This window comes from Colletotrichum fructicola (assembly GCF_000319635.2).
Source record: "Colletotrichum fructicola Nara gc5 chromosome Unknown KSG_Nara_v1_contig05, whole genome shotgun sequence".
NCBI lineage: Eukaryota > Fungi > Ascomycota > Sordariomycetes > Glomerellales > Glomerellaceae > Colletotrichum > Colletotrichum fructicola.
Window position 1 is genome coordinate 5,160,899 of NW_027094055.1, and position 16,220 is coordinate 5,177,118.

The window sequence follows — 16,220 nt, forward strand, 5'->3', positions numbered from 1 at the left end:
GGGTGACACGGCCCAATCAAAGTCGTGAGGCAGACAACGGGCAGATTCGTATGCCCATTGTCACGAAGCATTTCAATCACCATAAACTCCAAGCAACCGCGGAAACAGAGCATAGGTACAGGACGGAGATACCTTCGTTCGTTTGGACTCCCGTTCCATGGTCGCAGCTATTGCCCAAGTCAGAGTAACTCGGCAACATGGAACCGGCCGACGCTCCATCAGATCCCTTCGAAGTGTCGCTTACTACTTTTAAGGCCACTTTGAAAAAGAGCGAGGTGGAAAACTTCCGATTTGCGACCGGTGATGAGTTTAAAACAGCGATTGATCAGATCCAAACAAAACTCCACCATAAGCGTCGACAACTCAATTTAACCAAGCTGAGGTCATTTGTCGAGGCAATGACTCAATTTGGTAAGGTTCTTGACGTCTTTTGTCAAACGTCCGAGACGATCGCATTCATTTGGGTGAGTAGTGCTGATGATGCGCTGTGACCGAGCGACGGCTTAGCATTGACCCAACTAACGAACGTCCGCGGTGAAGGGACCATGGAAATTCCTTCTCCAAAATGTCGACTCACTATTTACCGCTTTCGACGAAATACTCGACACGTATGACCAGCTGGGACAGACGCTCTCTCTGGTGCTCCAAGCTACTGAACTTTTTCCCGAAGACAAGCAAATGGTAAAGGTCGTTGCTAGTATATATGACGACATCTTAGCATTTCATCGAGAGGCTTTCAGGTATTTCCAGAAATCGAGTGAGTGAGTCGATTAAATCTCAATTTTGTTCAGTACTGATCCCCAAGTTTAAGATGCTAAACGATTCATCCACGCCATATTCCAAACCTACCAAAAGACATTCGAGGACTTGATCCAAGCAATCAAGCGTCATCAACAAATTCTTCTTGGTCAAAGCACATTCTCCGAAGCGCGCAGAGCTAGGGCGAATGATGAAAGGATGCGCCTTCAAATTTTAGAGACTGGCCAGAGTCGTGTCCGACGAGAACTGGTCCTTTGGTTGAAAGGGGCCAACACACAAAATGACCATGATCGACTGCTTCGGATTCGAGAGGAATTCCCCACAACGGGAGTGTGGCTCTTATCAAAGCCGGAATTCAAGGGATGGTTTGAACGGTACACCTCGCGGCCTCCTATGCTCTGGTTAAACGGCGTCCCTGGCGCAGGAAAGACCGTCCTATCCTCTATCGTCATAGAGAACTGCAAAGCTCTGGCCCATCAACCCCACGTACTGTACTTCTACTGCAAAGGAGGTGACCCAGACAGAGATAACCTTTCAGCAATTGGCCGCAGTTTACTACTTCAACTTCTGAAGGAGGACTCTGATGTCATGCAATGGATCTATCAAGAGTACAAAGATAGCACAGAAGTAACTCTCAACACTCTGTCTCAAATCACAAGACTTCTTGAGACAGCGATGAAAAACTGCGCCAGCGTATACCTTATATTGGATGGTATCGACGAATGTGAGAGAGAGCAACGGAAATCACTGGTTCGCTGGTTTAGAGACCTGATCCAGGGACTATCTTTGGAGAATCAAGGACAAATACGTTGTTTGTTTGTGAGCCAAGACGACGGGTACGCTCGGAAGGACTTCGCTGGACTGGTCACCATCAAGATTAGTCCAAAAGACAATCGCGACGACATTCAACGATTTTTGAGAAAACGCTCAATCAATCTCCAAGGCAAATTCTCTCTCGATGACCGGAAAAGGAATTTCATATTGGAAATGACACTGAGGTCATGCGACGGTGTGTTAATATCAAATCGAAGAGAATCGCGACGATGATGAGCTGACTTCTGACATGTTACATCGGGCAGGGATGTTCCTCCTCGTAAGCCTGATCGTCGAGAACTTAATGGAACAACCGACTGTGGAGGACTTGGAGAATGAATTGAAGCCACACACCTTCCCCAAAAGCATGAATGATGCGTATGGCATATCTCCAGGCCATTCTTTGCTATTATCCTGCTAATGGAGACTAAATGCAGTTATGAACGCTACATGACCAGAATACTAAGCGAGCGCAGCGGCTTCAACGTTCGAAGATATTGTCTCTTGCTCTTCGGGTGGCTCGTGAGCGTGAAAAGGCCACTTACATGGCAAGAAATTCAGGCAGCGAAATCAATTGATCTGGACAGCCAAACTGTAGATTCAAGCAATCTCCAGTTTCTGGACAATGCCAAGGACCTTTGTGGGTCATTAGTGGAAGAACGGGGCGACGGTACTGTGGACTTGGTTCATCCAACGGCAAAGAGGTAAGTCAGAATCACTACTTATCGACTCTCCCAAGGGTTTGGTCCTTGTCTAGCCCATCTGTGAGATCGAAGCGATGATCCTTCCACTAATCGCAGCTTGTTTTCGAACAGGTTCTTCATTGAAAGAAAGTATGTTGATGCTGTGTCAGAAGACCTTGCGATGTTTCTACTTTGCATCAATTATCTGAACTTTCCGGCTTTTCAGTCGTCAACTGCGGACATCATGGGATTACTGATGTCGGGACACTATACCTTCATGGAGTATTCTGCTCTTCATTGGCTGCGACACTTTGAGTCAGCCATGTCAGCCATGCCGCTGGTGGATGAGAGCGCTCATGACATCACTCACGTGGCCGAATCGCTTGGGGTTTTTTTGGATCTTCACTGGGCGAATCCAACAGCAACGCTTCCAGTCCCGAAAAGCACTAAAGACAAGATGCGCATTTTTCGTGACTATCCATTCTACGATAGGCTCCTTCAGGCTGTCACTTCAACCAGGAAGCAACTCAGCTTTTTTGGGGAACTCAAACCAGCGATAACCGCCTTAGATATCTTTGATACTCTACGAAGCATTCGGCAAGCAATGGAGACATCAACGCTCAACGACGATCAGGAGACACAGGACCGTGTTAAGGTGATGTTCGGTGTCAATTTCTTCAAGTGCCCACGGCCTAGTTGTCACTTCTTTTCTAATGGTTTTGAATCATTTCAACTTCGAGACGTGCACGTTCGGAAGCATTTTCGATCGATTCCCTGTCCATTCGAAGGATGTCCTCACTTAAAGATAGGGTTCTCCAACGACAAGGACCTTCAAAAGCATTTGGAGCAGACACACCCCATGGGGTTCAATATCGTGGACTTTCCCACTGATGCAGAGTTACTCAACGACGTGGATCCAGAACAGGTGGACGAAGCTTTTGTGAATCCCTTCGATTTTGCGGGGCCCAGGGAACCAGAACCAGCAAGTTCACGAAAGAGACGCAAAGTCATGGAATACATCTGCCCCGTCTGTTCTAAGGTGTTTTCGAAGAATTACAACCTCAAGTCCCATATGATCACGCATTCGCCCGACAAACCTTTCAATTGCGAACATTGCGATCTGCAGTTCGCGCGCCCAAGCGATCTGAAACGGCACCAAACATCCCACGTTGAAGGGATATATCGCTGCCATGGCATCGCAACAGACGGTGCATCATGGGGATGTAACGAGGTTTTCAAAAGAGCAGATGGGCTGAAGGATCACTGGAGATCACTGAAGTCATGTCGGCCGGTTTCTGCGAGTACACCGACCGATTTGCCATTTCGATCTGTAGGATCAGATCAGCCCGAGAACCGCCTAACAGAATCTTAAGGAATTGTCAAGTCGACGGTCAGATCTTGCAACAGGCCTTCCAGTTCATCCAGACGAAGGCTTAAGTTGTGCGAAGCATCAATGGCACATGTTTACTGCTTCGAAAATATTCACGCTCTTGGGGTCCCAAAGCACGGACGGAGGGTTGATCATCACTTGGATTATGGATGTTTGCGCACAGCGGCACACTTGGTCAGGTTCTGTCGGGGCTGCTTCCCGCAGCACGATTGATTCCAGCGTAAATTCCGCCTCCCAAACCATACTCAGCGCAACAAAGCCGGTCCGCAGACTTATCATACCGAAATGAAAGTTTCTTCTAGACAAGTCCGCAGACAAGGATGTCGGTCTAGAGTCCGTGAACCCGACGAGCAGCAAGATTCATGATTCGTGATCTCTCCACCACCCATCCTAGGGAGTTACCATAATCAGACGTCTCGGCGCATCAACTGACTTTCCAAGATGACGGCTTCGTCTCACCTAATTCGCGGTGCAGATCAGCGATCGATATGATAGACCCCATTTTCACTGGGATCCCAACTTCCTCGAATTGTGAGGATTCATTTCGCGTCGTGGAGCCAACGAGCAACTGGGGCTGCAACGAGATATTTTGCTTGGCGACGGGTTACTCCAGGACTTCGTCAAGATTACGTAGGCATCCATGGATATTTAAGAGTACTGGTGCTGCCCTTTCTTCCGAATTCACTGTGGTTGTCGTTGTGATTCGCTTTTGTCAACAGCGCAGTCAACAACTCGACATCATGAAGCTCACCATCATTCCTTTCGCCCTCTTCTTGGCCCGAGTCTCGGCGGAGTGCAACTTCAGCGGCGGCTTTGGCGCGTGTCTCAATTGGTGCTATGACACAAACCCAGGTGCCGAGAGATACATTATTGAGGGATGCTACAGGGCCGTTTGCTCTGATTGCAGGCCCAATTGAGCGGGCGCAAGTAGGTTAATTGCACCTAGATGACCGCGCCTAAGCTGACTTGCCACTGAAGACGCGCTCTACGCAGCACAAAGTCATGGATTGACTTCAAGAAAATGTATTACGTTCATATTAGAGGCCAGGCATCAACCCGTCGGATGCCTTCTTGGGATCCTCCCTCTCTATGACTCTAATGTCAAGGGTCTTATTCATCTTCTTCCATCATGATACTCAAATAAATCAATTGCCCCTTCGATGCTCTTGCGCCCACATTGCCATTAAGTCCTGTGCTCACTGCATTTTAGTATAAGTACTACTCGGGTATGGTCCTTTCTTTCGCTCACTCCTGGCTTTTCCGCCGTCACGACTTCATGTCGCCGCCAACAGCTGATGATCCCTCCCCATTACCATTGACCTCATTCGACGCCTGACCTCCTGCTACCTTTTCGTATGCTGGCGCCGCCGTACTCGGGCCTTCATAGGCTGGGACTGCTTCATCAACTGGTGGTGGAGGGGGTTCTAATGACAACGTCGCCATACCTGCCGACGCCGCTCCAACACCCCCGCTCAGCGCTTCTTCGACCGGAGGATGCACAGCGATTCTGTTCTGCCATCCGCACTCCCATGATTCACCCCCGATGGAGACCTTCACCTCCCAGTGCAACACGTGAGATAGTCTCACGCAGTATGTCGTATACGTTGGTGACATGGTCTCGAGTGTCCCGCCGCCGAATTTCGAGGCGCCAACAACCGCACTCCTGGCGTCAATCTGCAGACCCAACACTGCCCCAAGATCAAGCATATCTTCCTTAGGAGCGCAAGGAATTTCAAATCCGTCGACCTCGTTGACAAACTTGGAAGTTCTGCCGATGCACAGCTTCCTTGTCTTGCTGCCTTCATGCGAGTCGAAAGTTCCCGGGCAGATGACACCAACCGTGCTGTGCACTTCAAGCTTGGAGCTCTTGATATATGCCTTTTGAGGGACATCTTGAATGACTTCGGAACTCTTCTCTCTGTTCGGTGTGATGCGCAATCTGAAGGGTATTGTGTACGGATTCCCCAGCTGTATTTGCGTGGGGTACTCGACTCTCATTGAAAAATGAAAATTTGGCACCTTCGAAGATCCAAAGAACTTTTGCGACTTCTGTTTGAAACTCAGTTTCGCATCTTCCATTCCAGGGATCAGTCGCTGCGTCGAGACGAGTCCGTTCATCATTCTCCCCGTCAATCCAAAATCTGTCATCGGCGGCGACGGCGATGGTACCGACCACACTCTCAGTGGCATCGTTGCCTCAATGATCTTGCTCTTCCCCTCCACTCGCAACTCGGCTTCGAGCCAGTACTCAACAAATCCATGCCAGCTCTTACCGAACCCAGAGTGTTCAAAGAAGAAGCTTCCTGGCAGAGGCTGCTCTGGCACACCCAGCTTTCCTTGTGGATCGCCGGGCGCATGCAAGAAGCACGCGGCCCTCTCATTCTCAGATAACCCCGCATTTACGGCGGCGGCATCCGTGTGAGTCGGAAGTGCCAACGCAAAAGGCCACGACTGCTCTTCTCCTGCCCCTTGGGCAACGTGTATCGGCCCATGATGGACGACATCGGCAATGGCTCCCTCGCGCCAGAAGTTGAAGCGGGAGCGGTAGTAGCTTTTTGAGTTATTCCCACGGTCAATCACGAGTTTTGCTTTGGCACGGCCGAGGAGACGGACACGGATGGTGGCGTTCGGTGCGACGATGTGAGACTTGCGGACGATGTGGCCTAGGACGACGCTCCCTGGGTACAGCGGCGTCGCAGGGTTGACAAGCTGGATAGAGAGGTCGTTGGATCTTTTGATGTGTGTCGGCGGCATGTCGATGAATGTTACGGCGCAATCAATGTGTTGAAGATGGCGCCGTCGATGCGAAGTGACGATCAGATATGGATGTCAGATGAGTTGATGTTCGCGAACGGACCTCAACTAGTAAGGCGCTAAGGGACGGTGGCGTTGTCAGCACCTTGGCGCTAGGCACCAACCAGAAGTTGTTTCTCCCCATTCTCCGGAATGTGTTCACTACGGAAGATCTGACCATGAGTAATCGCATCTCTCGTGGATGTTGGCGGACTTGTGCAATTTATGCACGTGTTGTGCAACTGAAGCCATTGTCAATAAGCTTTTTCGTATCATCGTGACGATTGATTCGTGCCTGTCCGCATAGGTAATTGCCATACACACAAGAAAATCCAGACATAAATCAGTATGGCGAAAATGATATCAATGTTTTCAAATTAATGTCTTTCTTCTTTTCAGTCCACTCCCAAAAATACCTTCTCTCTGTTGATCATATTTTCTATACTACAACTATATTTTACAAGGTCCTCGGACTACGCCAATCATCATGGAGGTTGGGCCGTCCTGATCCTCTTGAAAGTGTGATCCAAGTCTCGGTGCAGGTTTTCCAGCAGAACGCCACGTCAATCAAACAATATATATACCAAACAATAGTTTCCTTCCCATTCTCAATGAAATCGCTGTCCAGAGAGGTACATCCCGCATAAGGACTCGTTGATCCCAACTTTCGCAACGTCCAACTTTGGCATCTGTTGCGGAGCTTCAGTTCAACCTGCGAGAAGTGTTCTTCCAACTTCAACGATGCGCCAGGCTGAACGCGTCGATATGGATGGCAATGAACAGTGTCTTATGTATCATCCGCGCAGTGTCAAAACTCGGTGGTTCTGAAATGTCTCAACTTGTCTTCGACTTTCTTAGCGCAACAACGATAGTAGCCTTCAAAGCTTGTGACCTTTCAAGCCATCCAAATAGCTTTCCTGCCACCTTGTACTTGGCAAGAGAAATTCCATACGGCTTGAGGATGGCTTCCTGTCTATTGATGTGATTGACAAGCCCCGAGAACACATGACCTGTAACGTCTTGCATCCGAATCTCTCGCTCATCATATCCGGCCTCCACGAGCTGGGTCCTGTATTCTGCCTCTGTCATGAACGTGCCGATGGGGCATTTCATTGCTATGCTGATGAGTTTGACCCATAAGCGATTCAGGGGTGACGCGTTCCCATTCAAGGTCAAGTCGAACGCCATGAACGAGGCATCAAGATCTCTTGCCGCGTAGGTCAAGATTGGTATCCTCGATGGATAGAAGTGGTATAAGCTGTCGAGACCAAGAACCCATCTCTCACAATCTCCATACTTATTGTCCCTGAGAGTCTTGATGGCAGCCTTTATGTCCAGCGACCACTTATCGGGCCTTGCCGCATCGGCTTGGAACACTTGTATGGATTTGGGAGGGGAATTCGGTTTTTGGAACTTGGCGTATGGTTGTTGTGCGGCTAGTCGGAACTGAGTCTCGTTGAGAGTAAGCCCCACGTATTCATACTCATTCCAGGCGCTTTCGTGGATGAGCCGCGCAAGCTCCAGGGACTGGTCGCCGCAGCCGATACCGAGGTCGAGAATGGCCAGTTTGGAAGAGGTATTATCCTTATTATGAAGACCCGACGCCAGCAGAACTTGATGGAGAATAGATTGGCAGGCCAGCTCAAAGTCGTGGATAGGCTGACCGTCTGCCGTTGTCCTGTAGGGCTGTAAGTGGCGTGAAGAGGCGGGTAGAAATATTCCACGTAAGTGTGAAATGCAATAGAATGATCAAGAATGAGGCCCAAAAAAAAAAAAAAAAAAAAAAACGGAAATGGCCTACCAATATCCCATATTCATCCAAGTGGTGGTAAAAGGGACTTTGACGTTGAGCTTCCAGTGGTCAACATCGTAGATGTCATTCCTCTGAAAGAATTTCACAGCGACAAGTGATGCGATAAATATGATGGCAACTACACCGGCCATGAAACCAAAAAGTGCGCCTGACCAAAAGTCTGAATAAGGCCCTGAGTTGGAAGACATATCTAGAGTAACATTCCAGCGGTATTTGTTGACATGCTGAAGATGGCGGTGCCAGAGGTCTGGAGGTAAATGTGTGAGAATATCACCGGTCGCTCACAAATACAAATGAGCACAGCGCCTGAAGGATTGGATCACGTGGTGCCAAGACCCACTTGCTTTTCACAGTTCCAGCGTCGAACAGGGTTCGGAACTCCGGCGTTGTTCTGGGGGCCAAAGTCCCTGGTTCGAAGGATTGTTTGTTGGTTCCAACAGACGTGTATTTCAACGTCACTTTCTCATCGTCCTTCGATTCAGCTATGTTGTATTTCCCAACACCGTCATCTCCTCGCTTCATCACCCCGCCAAGGCACACTCACACCGAAGTCATCCGCTATCCGCATGGCAGAGATGAGACATCCTTCAAGCAGGACCATTCCGTCCCAGCACCAGGCACCCGTCAACCAAACATTATCTTCTCCATTCTTCCATCCCATGTCATCCGCATCCTCATCTGTCTTCTTGTCCGTCGTCCCACTACCGCGAATAATCCGCTGAATCACAGCTCGACTCTGCGTCGTCCTCAACGTTCGCGTAAACCTGGCTGTTCGGAGCACCCTCTTCGCCTCAGCCGCAGGATCTAGCGGGCAAGTGCTCACTACCGTCCCTCCAGGCATGGTATGCAGAGCCTCAGTCCTCGTCTCCCGTCCGAAGTCGGTCCGCAGGCAGATGACTTGGGATGGCATGCTGCTTCCTTGGTGATGGGCGCAGGCCTTCGGATGACTCGTCTCATCGTCGATAACGGAGAAAATGTCGGTCGCGTTCGAACTGGCTGGGCGCAGGATTGAGCTTTCTACGCGGATTGTCGGAATCTTGTCGAGAGTCTTCCGCAGCGGTGTGAAAATCCTCGCTGCCACGTCTGGGGAGACAGCAAGAATCACCCGGTCAAAATCCTCCTCTACCATCGATCCTGCTCCGTCGCATGTCGATTGCCAGCCAATCTTCACCCTCCCGTTCGCAATTGTCGTTACCTGCATCACGCGAGCCCCCAGTCGCACATCCTTCATCTCCTCCGCAAGCCTCGATTCCACCTGATGAACGCCTCCGCAAACAGTGTAGTGCTGTTGACCATGCGACTTCTTCTTATAGTTGACCACATCGCTCGCTGGGAACGCCAGCATCTCGGCGTGAGTACACGTGGACACGCTGCTGATGAGAGGAAGCAGGTAATGTGTCGTGTACCGGCGCGGGAGCCAGATTCTCTCAAGATACTCCTCCAGTGATTCTCCACCATCAGGCCCCTCCGTCCTGGGGTGCACCCAAAAGCACGCGACCGTGAACCAGAACTGGCATACGACGAGGTACAGAATCTCAACAAGATGGGCAATGACCCCGCGATTCCCAGGCCATGGGGGAACCTGGTGCAAATTCGAAGCATGGACGAAGTACTCTCCAGGCGCTCTGCCCGCCTCCTGAAAATCCCCTTTAGCCTTCGCGGGTGTCCCCTCACCCTTTCGACCTGGCAAAACTTTGGCGAATGAAAACAAAAATCGGATCGGGTGGTATGGGATGCCTAGATGGTCGTACATGTGCATCACGTTGGTGTAGTAGCCTCCCGCAAGCGCGCGCATCGGCAGATCAATCCGCTCGACGGCGCCGGATTTTTCATCTCGAATCGCAACCGATGCTGAGTCGAATGACAGTCTCTCAGCCTAGTGGTGTTCAGCTCTCGACGCGACGATCTCATGCGCGACGCCTCTTACCTGTTCGAACAGTGTGACAGCATACCGTTGCTCTTCAGCATTCTGAAGAAGATATGCGGCTGTGAGACCAGCGAGGCCGGTTCCAACAACGGCTACCCGTTGAGGAGCCTCTCGACCCATGTTGCAGCGAAGGAAGCAGAAGGCCTCACGATCTGGGGGGCATGCTATTTTGGGTGGGTTCAGCGGTGGTCAGGTCTTCTCTGCGTGGAGTAGACCTCCAAACTCGGTTTCGGTCTGCAAACTTTGCCGGGCTCAGAAAGTCGCGAAACAAGCTTGACAGCTCTGTACAGACGATTCAACTGAATGTTCGGCACTGAGTTTGCGAAATTCATCACGTTTTCATCCCACCCGTTAACGCTAAGCTACGACATCCGGAAACGCAATTTCATTTATGCACATCAATTCGGCGTGTCCAGTCCGCCTCCTTGACTGACATGGAAATCCCCCCCAGAACGGGTCAGAAGAGCGCAAGGCTCATAAATGTGTGCGCTTCTTCAGTGGATACGGTCCCTCCACAGGTGCGTGAGCCGAGGTCGAGGCCACTCGGATCGGCTCAATTCCACTCCTCGCCCACACAATTATCATCCCTGTCCACGCCTTGAGCTCCCGTTCCATAGGGAAGCACCAAACATGTGCTGAGACATGAGTCGCGTCGAAGAAAGCCGTTATGATTGAGGTTGCTAAGGTATCGACATCCAAAAGTTGAGCTCGATGATGGTACCCAACTTCTATTAGTGAAAGTCCAATTTTCAAGCATCCCACATTTTGAACTGGCAGGCTCTGAATTTCCCGTCACGTTTTGTACCTCTCGGATTCGTTTCATCGGATAGAAAGTTGCGCCGACTCGACCGGCGGGTTTTGTTGCGCCCAAAGGTTCTCTCCCGTCGCCCCCACTAACCACACCTTAATCCCCGGGAACCTCCAAGGCCCCGGGACACTCGGTGACGGCCTTTATTGGAGGGTGTCGTTCATTGACATCATATGAAGAGAGCATTTACACCAATGCATTGACATGGTCAGAGTAATCAGCCAAACTATTTCCAAATAGAAGCTATCGAATTGGCGCAACTTTCGATCGGCCCATGTACCACAACGAGACAGCAATCAGCAGTAAACGCGCTGAGAATTGGCTAATATACCAAGTAGCCTATCAAATGTTCATCCCAAATCTTGCCTTGGGGTTCGATGTGTGAAAGCCCAGGTGGTTTTACTTGGCAACGAACGCTGGAAAGAATGAGAAGGACTTCGACGGTCGCTTATATGAGACTAACTGAGTTCGGTAGTGCTAGTAATCAAACGTCGGGGGTCCTTGTTTGATGTGGTACCCCTCAAGGCTTGGGATTTTCGGCACAGAATCATAAAAAAGGCACAGAGCATTCGATGTCTTTTTAGCTGACACAAGATTGTCAGCCAACAGGACGATGGCTGTTTCCAACTTTCGGCCTTGGGCCATCTTTACAGGCTATATGATCCTGGCTGCCGCCCTTACCATCAAGTCCATCGCTATCATTCGCAGCCAGCGCAAGAGCAGCCTTGCAAGGTCTGCACAAGATGATCCCGGTCATTCCGTCCGGCGCCGCGCCGTTCCTGTTTTCTGCATTCTCGCCGTCGTGAGTCTCGCCACGACTTGGTATCACATGTTTCGATTTTTCGAGTGGTCATATCAGCAATGGGCAATTTCGCATGTTTTTGCAGGAGTCGGAGCTACTGGTGGCGAGCAGGGGCTCAGACTGGGTGAATGGTTGAGGGATACATCGCTGTTTAAGCAGGCGTGGGCATCGACTCTGGAGACGGGGCCGAGGGCATGGTGGTCTTTGCAGATTTTCGGATTTTGCGCAAACTGGAGTGTTCTTCTTGCTGTTCAAGGTGAGCTTTTCCAATGGTGGTCATGTCGGATGGTGATGGCGGCCAGATGATGGGATGTGCTAACTTTGCGTGGTCAGCCCAGAAGAGGAAAATTCCGCAAGCTTGGATATTCGTCTTGCTCGGCCAGTTGGTAGCCATATCTTTTGCAGCCAACCTGTCTTTTCTCGCCATACTTTGCAGCAATGCTTCCAATCGGCCATCATCTAAAGACGGTAAAGGGCGTGGCGCAACTCGGAAGGCCGTGCCGGGCTCATCATCAATGTCCTGGTACACGGTGGTTCTTGCTATCAACCTGCTCTGGGCCACATCAATTCCTTCTGCTACAGGATCGCCTGGCTTTCTCGCCTTGCTTCTGGGACCTCATCTACTGGCATTCGCGCCATTGGTTCTGAAAGGCATCCTGCCGGCGCATATGCTTGGCGATCCGACCTGGTTCTTCAAGCTGGCGTCTATGGCCTGGGTGTTGGCAGTCGCTTTCAGGGGCATTGTTGGCATAGATAAGGGTATGACCATCGTCATTAAAACACTCTATGAGCACCCAGCTGTGAGCAGTGTTGGCTGGGATGTCAGTTGCTGCTGGGTCAGTTTTGGAACTTGGTATCTCATCGGGGCTGATTGATAGCGCCGGTGCTTTTCGCGAAAATTATAGGGATCTCGGTTGATGAGAATTATTCAATGCTAGTAAAAACATAGTACCAATCTCACACCAGAAATATGTCTTGTTCTTCCAGCTCTAGTTGTTCCCAATCCCTTGCAAAGCCTGCTCCCAAGACCATTGGAATTCTGACGGAACAGTTGCCACCTAGTCTGCGAGTGATTCTGTGTCTGCTTCCGACGTAAGCTTCGCCGACGATTCGGTAAGACGTCCGTCTAAGGTCCGAGCCGGGGTCTTCTGAGCTCTGCTCTCGCAATACGACAGGTGAACGCGTGCCGGAAATGGCAACGATCCAGTCACCTTCCTTGGCAATTCCCGAACCAGACCGTAGTATCCTCGCTCAGTGACAGCAAACTTTCGGTTGTGAACTGACTCAGCTATGAAATCTGTAATTTTGCTGGGATTCCCCGCCGTTTCGTTCACCAAAGACACCAGGTCTTTGGGAATTCCAGGTTCCTTACTTCGGAGAAATAGCTGATACAGATAATGGGAGTAGTGTCCATACCAGGCATCTATTCCGCCACGCACGTTCCCGATTGTCAGGCAATTTAGAAATGCCACGATATTTCCGTCTGTAGGGTAGATGGACGAGCTTCGGTTTATCCTGCAGCTTTGCCAAAGCAGGCTAATGTCGTCAATAGTTGTCTCTCTCGATAGCAACGCCGATGTCCCCGCGATAGAGTCGATAATCACACCACGGACTTGTAGTATATCTGCGGGAAGAATGTTGACTGAAACAGACGTGGTCTTAGAGATTCGAATGATAGCGCTCGACGGAGTTGATATGTAGTTGTCGAACAGATTCAAATCCCACCTAGGGCACCATGAAGGTAGGTCATCGGTGATTGAATCTGCATCATGATGAACGTAGTTCAGGAGTGTGAGATCTGACTTATCCAGAAGATAATTCCGCGCGAAATCGAGATATGTGTCGTTTATGCTGAGTTCATAGTTGGGGGTGTAAGATTGAAATGTGGATGGCGTAGTTCTTTGTGCCAGGGCGTGAAATGCGTAGACTCGGTCTCTTTGATCGGCGAGTAGTAGATCATGGCTATCTCTCATGATTTCCAGATGGTTGGTGGTCAGAGCGAGACTGGAAGTAGGGTACCAAGCCACACTCTCTTGTCGATGTGTTGCCAGGAAGACGTCCCTGTGTATCATGTTGAGAGCTTTCCGTATTTTATCAAACGTGGGCAGCAGAGGATTGCTAGGAAATGTGAAAACATTCAGCCTATCAGCCAGAAACCATGTTCTCATAAATGAATCCCACGGAATCTGCCAATTACCCCATAGAATGATGGCTTGTTTTGCGAACCCGGACTCTTGAACAACCCATCCACGCCGGAACCACGAAGTCTCAAGCATCGTCGCAAAAGACCTCCATCTTGGGTCCGTTCCAAACATTCCGTCACCTTCTGGGTAAGGGAAGCTGCCAGGAGAGTAACCAACGGTCTCGAAAGTCTCGAGAATCATGGTACTGACGTCATTCCCAAGGGCGCTTGCGTTTTGGGCATTGTTTTCATGGTCAGGTCCAATGCACAACAAGACCTTCTGGGCTTTGCTGTAGATCTGACCCATGATGGCGACTTGATGATTTCTCTCCTTAAAGTCGCTCTGGTTGACACATATGGAGTCTGCCCACAAAGCTCGGGGAGCATCTGACCGCCGAACCTGTCGCAAAGCATTCTGTAGATTGTGGGTAATTAGGAGGGTTTTTCCATTTCAAAGAATGGAACAGTCTCGGAAGACCGTTCCCCACACGTACGATATTGCTTCGAAGGTGGCAGAGTTGACATCCGACTCATGAAGACTGCAGACTAAGGGATCATCCTCTCCCCCGGGCTTTAGAACCATGTATCGGATAGATTGCCCTGGTCCAAGTGGCTCGTATTGGTAGGTTTCCATTGGAATCAGAGCGCATGCGGCTTGTATGAAGCTATTTTGAGAAACAAATATCAATCAATACCTTAGCAATAAAAGAGAACTCTCGGAGTCGGCTATGCCAATGGTGCAGCTTGACGATTGCGATGTGTGCAAAAGTGCGGCCAAAGCGGGGATAAGGTCAGGCATTCACACCAGGTGTGTGTTCTTCTCCCCAGGCTTACGGCATAGCGTTGGGTGCTGCGTATTGCATCTCTTCCAATCATTTCGAGGGTTGACGTCACACGACATTATCGTGCGTTATCATTCTCTCGCTTATGGGTCAGTCCTTGGTGAGGATTGGCATTAGAAGCTTCACAACTGCGCACAGCTGGCTGCTCAAAATATCTGGACAGTCACGATGTTTTCCACCGCAGACTGGGCCAACGTATTGCTCTGGGGACTTCACAACGTGGTGACGGCGTATATCTTATGCGGTAGCTGTAAATAATGGGCGTTGTTTTAGATACCCTCTCGGCATGAGAAGTGGTCTGAGCCGGCATGCGTAAAGGTCTCCCATGAAAGTTAGAGAACATGCTTGATTGAATGCGACTAAACATAGCCTGTAATCGATGAAAAGAAGCACAAGCTACTATAACCGACAATCTTTCACAGCAGATAAGCCAGATCGAGGAACACTAACATTGAAAGTTTCCTATAGTGCTGGCCACGTCTACGATGGATACCCTGTTGCGTTGGCGACTTTTCGTTGAGACTTAGGAAACTCTGAGGAATCTTTGCTGTCTTCTTTTTTCGTCTAGCAGGTTACTATCTGCGGGCCCAACTTGCTAACTTATCCGTCAGCATCCGTGAAAGAAAGACTTCTCACGCCGTCTTCAAGACCGATATGAGAGAGTCTAGAGTTGAGCTGAGGTAGAACTTGGAACCATGAAGCACCTACATCGTGTATCTTTATGACTGGCTGAGACTAGTAAGACGGGTTTCGTGGGTTTCAACTGTCCATAAAGACGGCTGAAAGTATGAAAAAGGAAATATTGAATTTCAGTGTGCTCAGTATTGGCTAATACTGAGGGCATCACAAGCCATACACCATGTCGATTTTCTTTTCGATGCCCCAATAAGACACGCTTCCTTCCTCAATTTACAGTGAGAGAAGCACCTTCGGGAAGAGTTATAGCAACTGAATGGTGGCTCTACTTGAAGATCTCTCTGTTGGCTTCCCAAACAATAGCGAACCTTCCTCAATCAGCATCATGTGTCCCACGCAGGATCTTGTTTCTCATTAATCACCTACGTCAATATGACGACCTCACACTTTTGTGAAATTTATTATGCTTTTCAACCTTCCAATTTTGTATTTGACTTTGCGGCTATTGCAAGTATAGCTCACAAGTCATTTCCAGCTGGTTTCGTGGCAAACTTTGCTAGTTTCACTCTGGAGATTAATCACCCACAAACGGATGAGAGAGGCTTGCGTTATTTCCAACTCCGAAAAGGCGAGAGTTTCTCCTTTGGCGGCCTGGACCATCGTGAACCATTTCCGACGTTTAGCCACAGCTTGGCATCAACTCGGAGTTGCGAGTCATGATGCTGGTCAAACACTGGGTCGCAACTGCCCCATCCAGCTCATCGACTGATGC

The 16,220-nt window shown here is 49.8% G+C and overlaps 4 protein-coding genes across 4 annotated transcripts; 2 read left to right on the forward strand and 2 right to left on the reverse strand.

The window, feature by feature from the left end:
* Positions 1-197: 197 nt before the first annotated feature.
* Positions 198-2,280, forward strand: CGGC5_v010196 (Vegetative incompatibility protein HET-E-1; the record flags this gene model as incomplete). Its single annotated transcript, XM_032021240.1, has 5 exons — positions 198-464; positions 541-757; positions 812-1,768; positions 1,839-1,950; positions 2,010-2,280. 5 exons carry the CDS (start codon positions 198-200, stop codon positions 2,278-2,280), a joined length of 1,824 nt encoding a protein of 607 aa, XP_031881853.1.
* Positions 2,281-4,755: 2,475 nt separating this feature from the next.
* On the reverse strand, positions 4,756-6,399 carry CGGC5_v010197 (uncharacterized protein; the record flags this gene model as incomplete). Its single annotated transcript, XM_032021244.1, has 3 exons — positions 4,756-4,835; positions 4,895-4,900; positions 4,959-6,399. The coding sequence occupies 3 exons, from the start codon at positions 6,397-6,399 to the stop codon at positions 4,756-4,758; spliced, it is 1,527 nt and encodes a 508-aa protein (XP_031881838.1).
* Positions 6,400-7,272: 873 nt separating this feature from the next.
* CGGC5_v010198 (uncharacterized protein) lies at positions 7,273-10,298 on the reverse strand (the record flags this gene model as incomplete). Its single annotated transcript, XM_032021245.1, has 4 exons — positions 7,273-8,116; positions 8,240-8,322; positions 8,796-10,127; positions 10,179-10,298. The coding sequence occupies 4 exons, from the start codon at positions 10,296-10,298 to the stop codon at positions 7,273-7,275; spliced, it is 2,379 nt and encodes a 792-aa protein (XP_031881839.1).
* A 1,301-nt stretch (positions 10,299-11,599) lies between these two features.
* On the forward strand, positions 11,600-12,663 carry CGGC5_v010199 (uncharacterized protein; the record flags this gene model as incomplete). The annotated part of the gene is made up of 2 exons (XM_032021246.1): positions 11,600-12,044; positions 12,122-12,663. The coding sequence occupies 2 exons, from the start codon at positions 11,600-11,602 to the stop codon at positions 12,661-12,663; spliced, it is 987 nt and encodes a 328-aa protein (XP_031881817.1).
* Between the last annotated feature and the right edge of the window lie 3,557 nt (positions 12,664-16,220).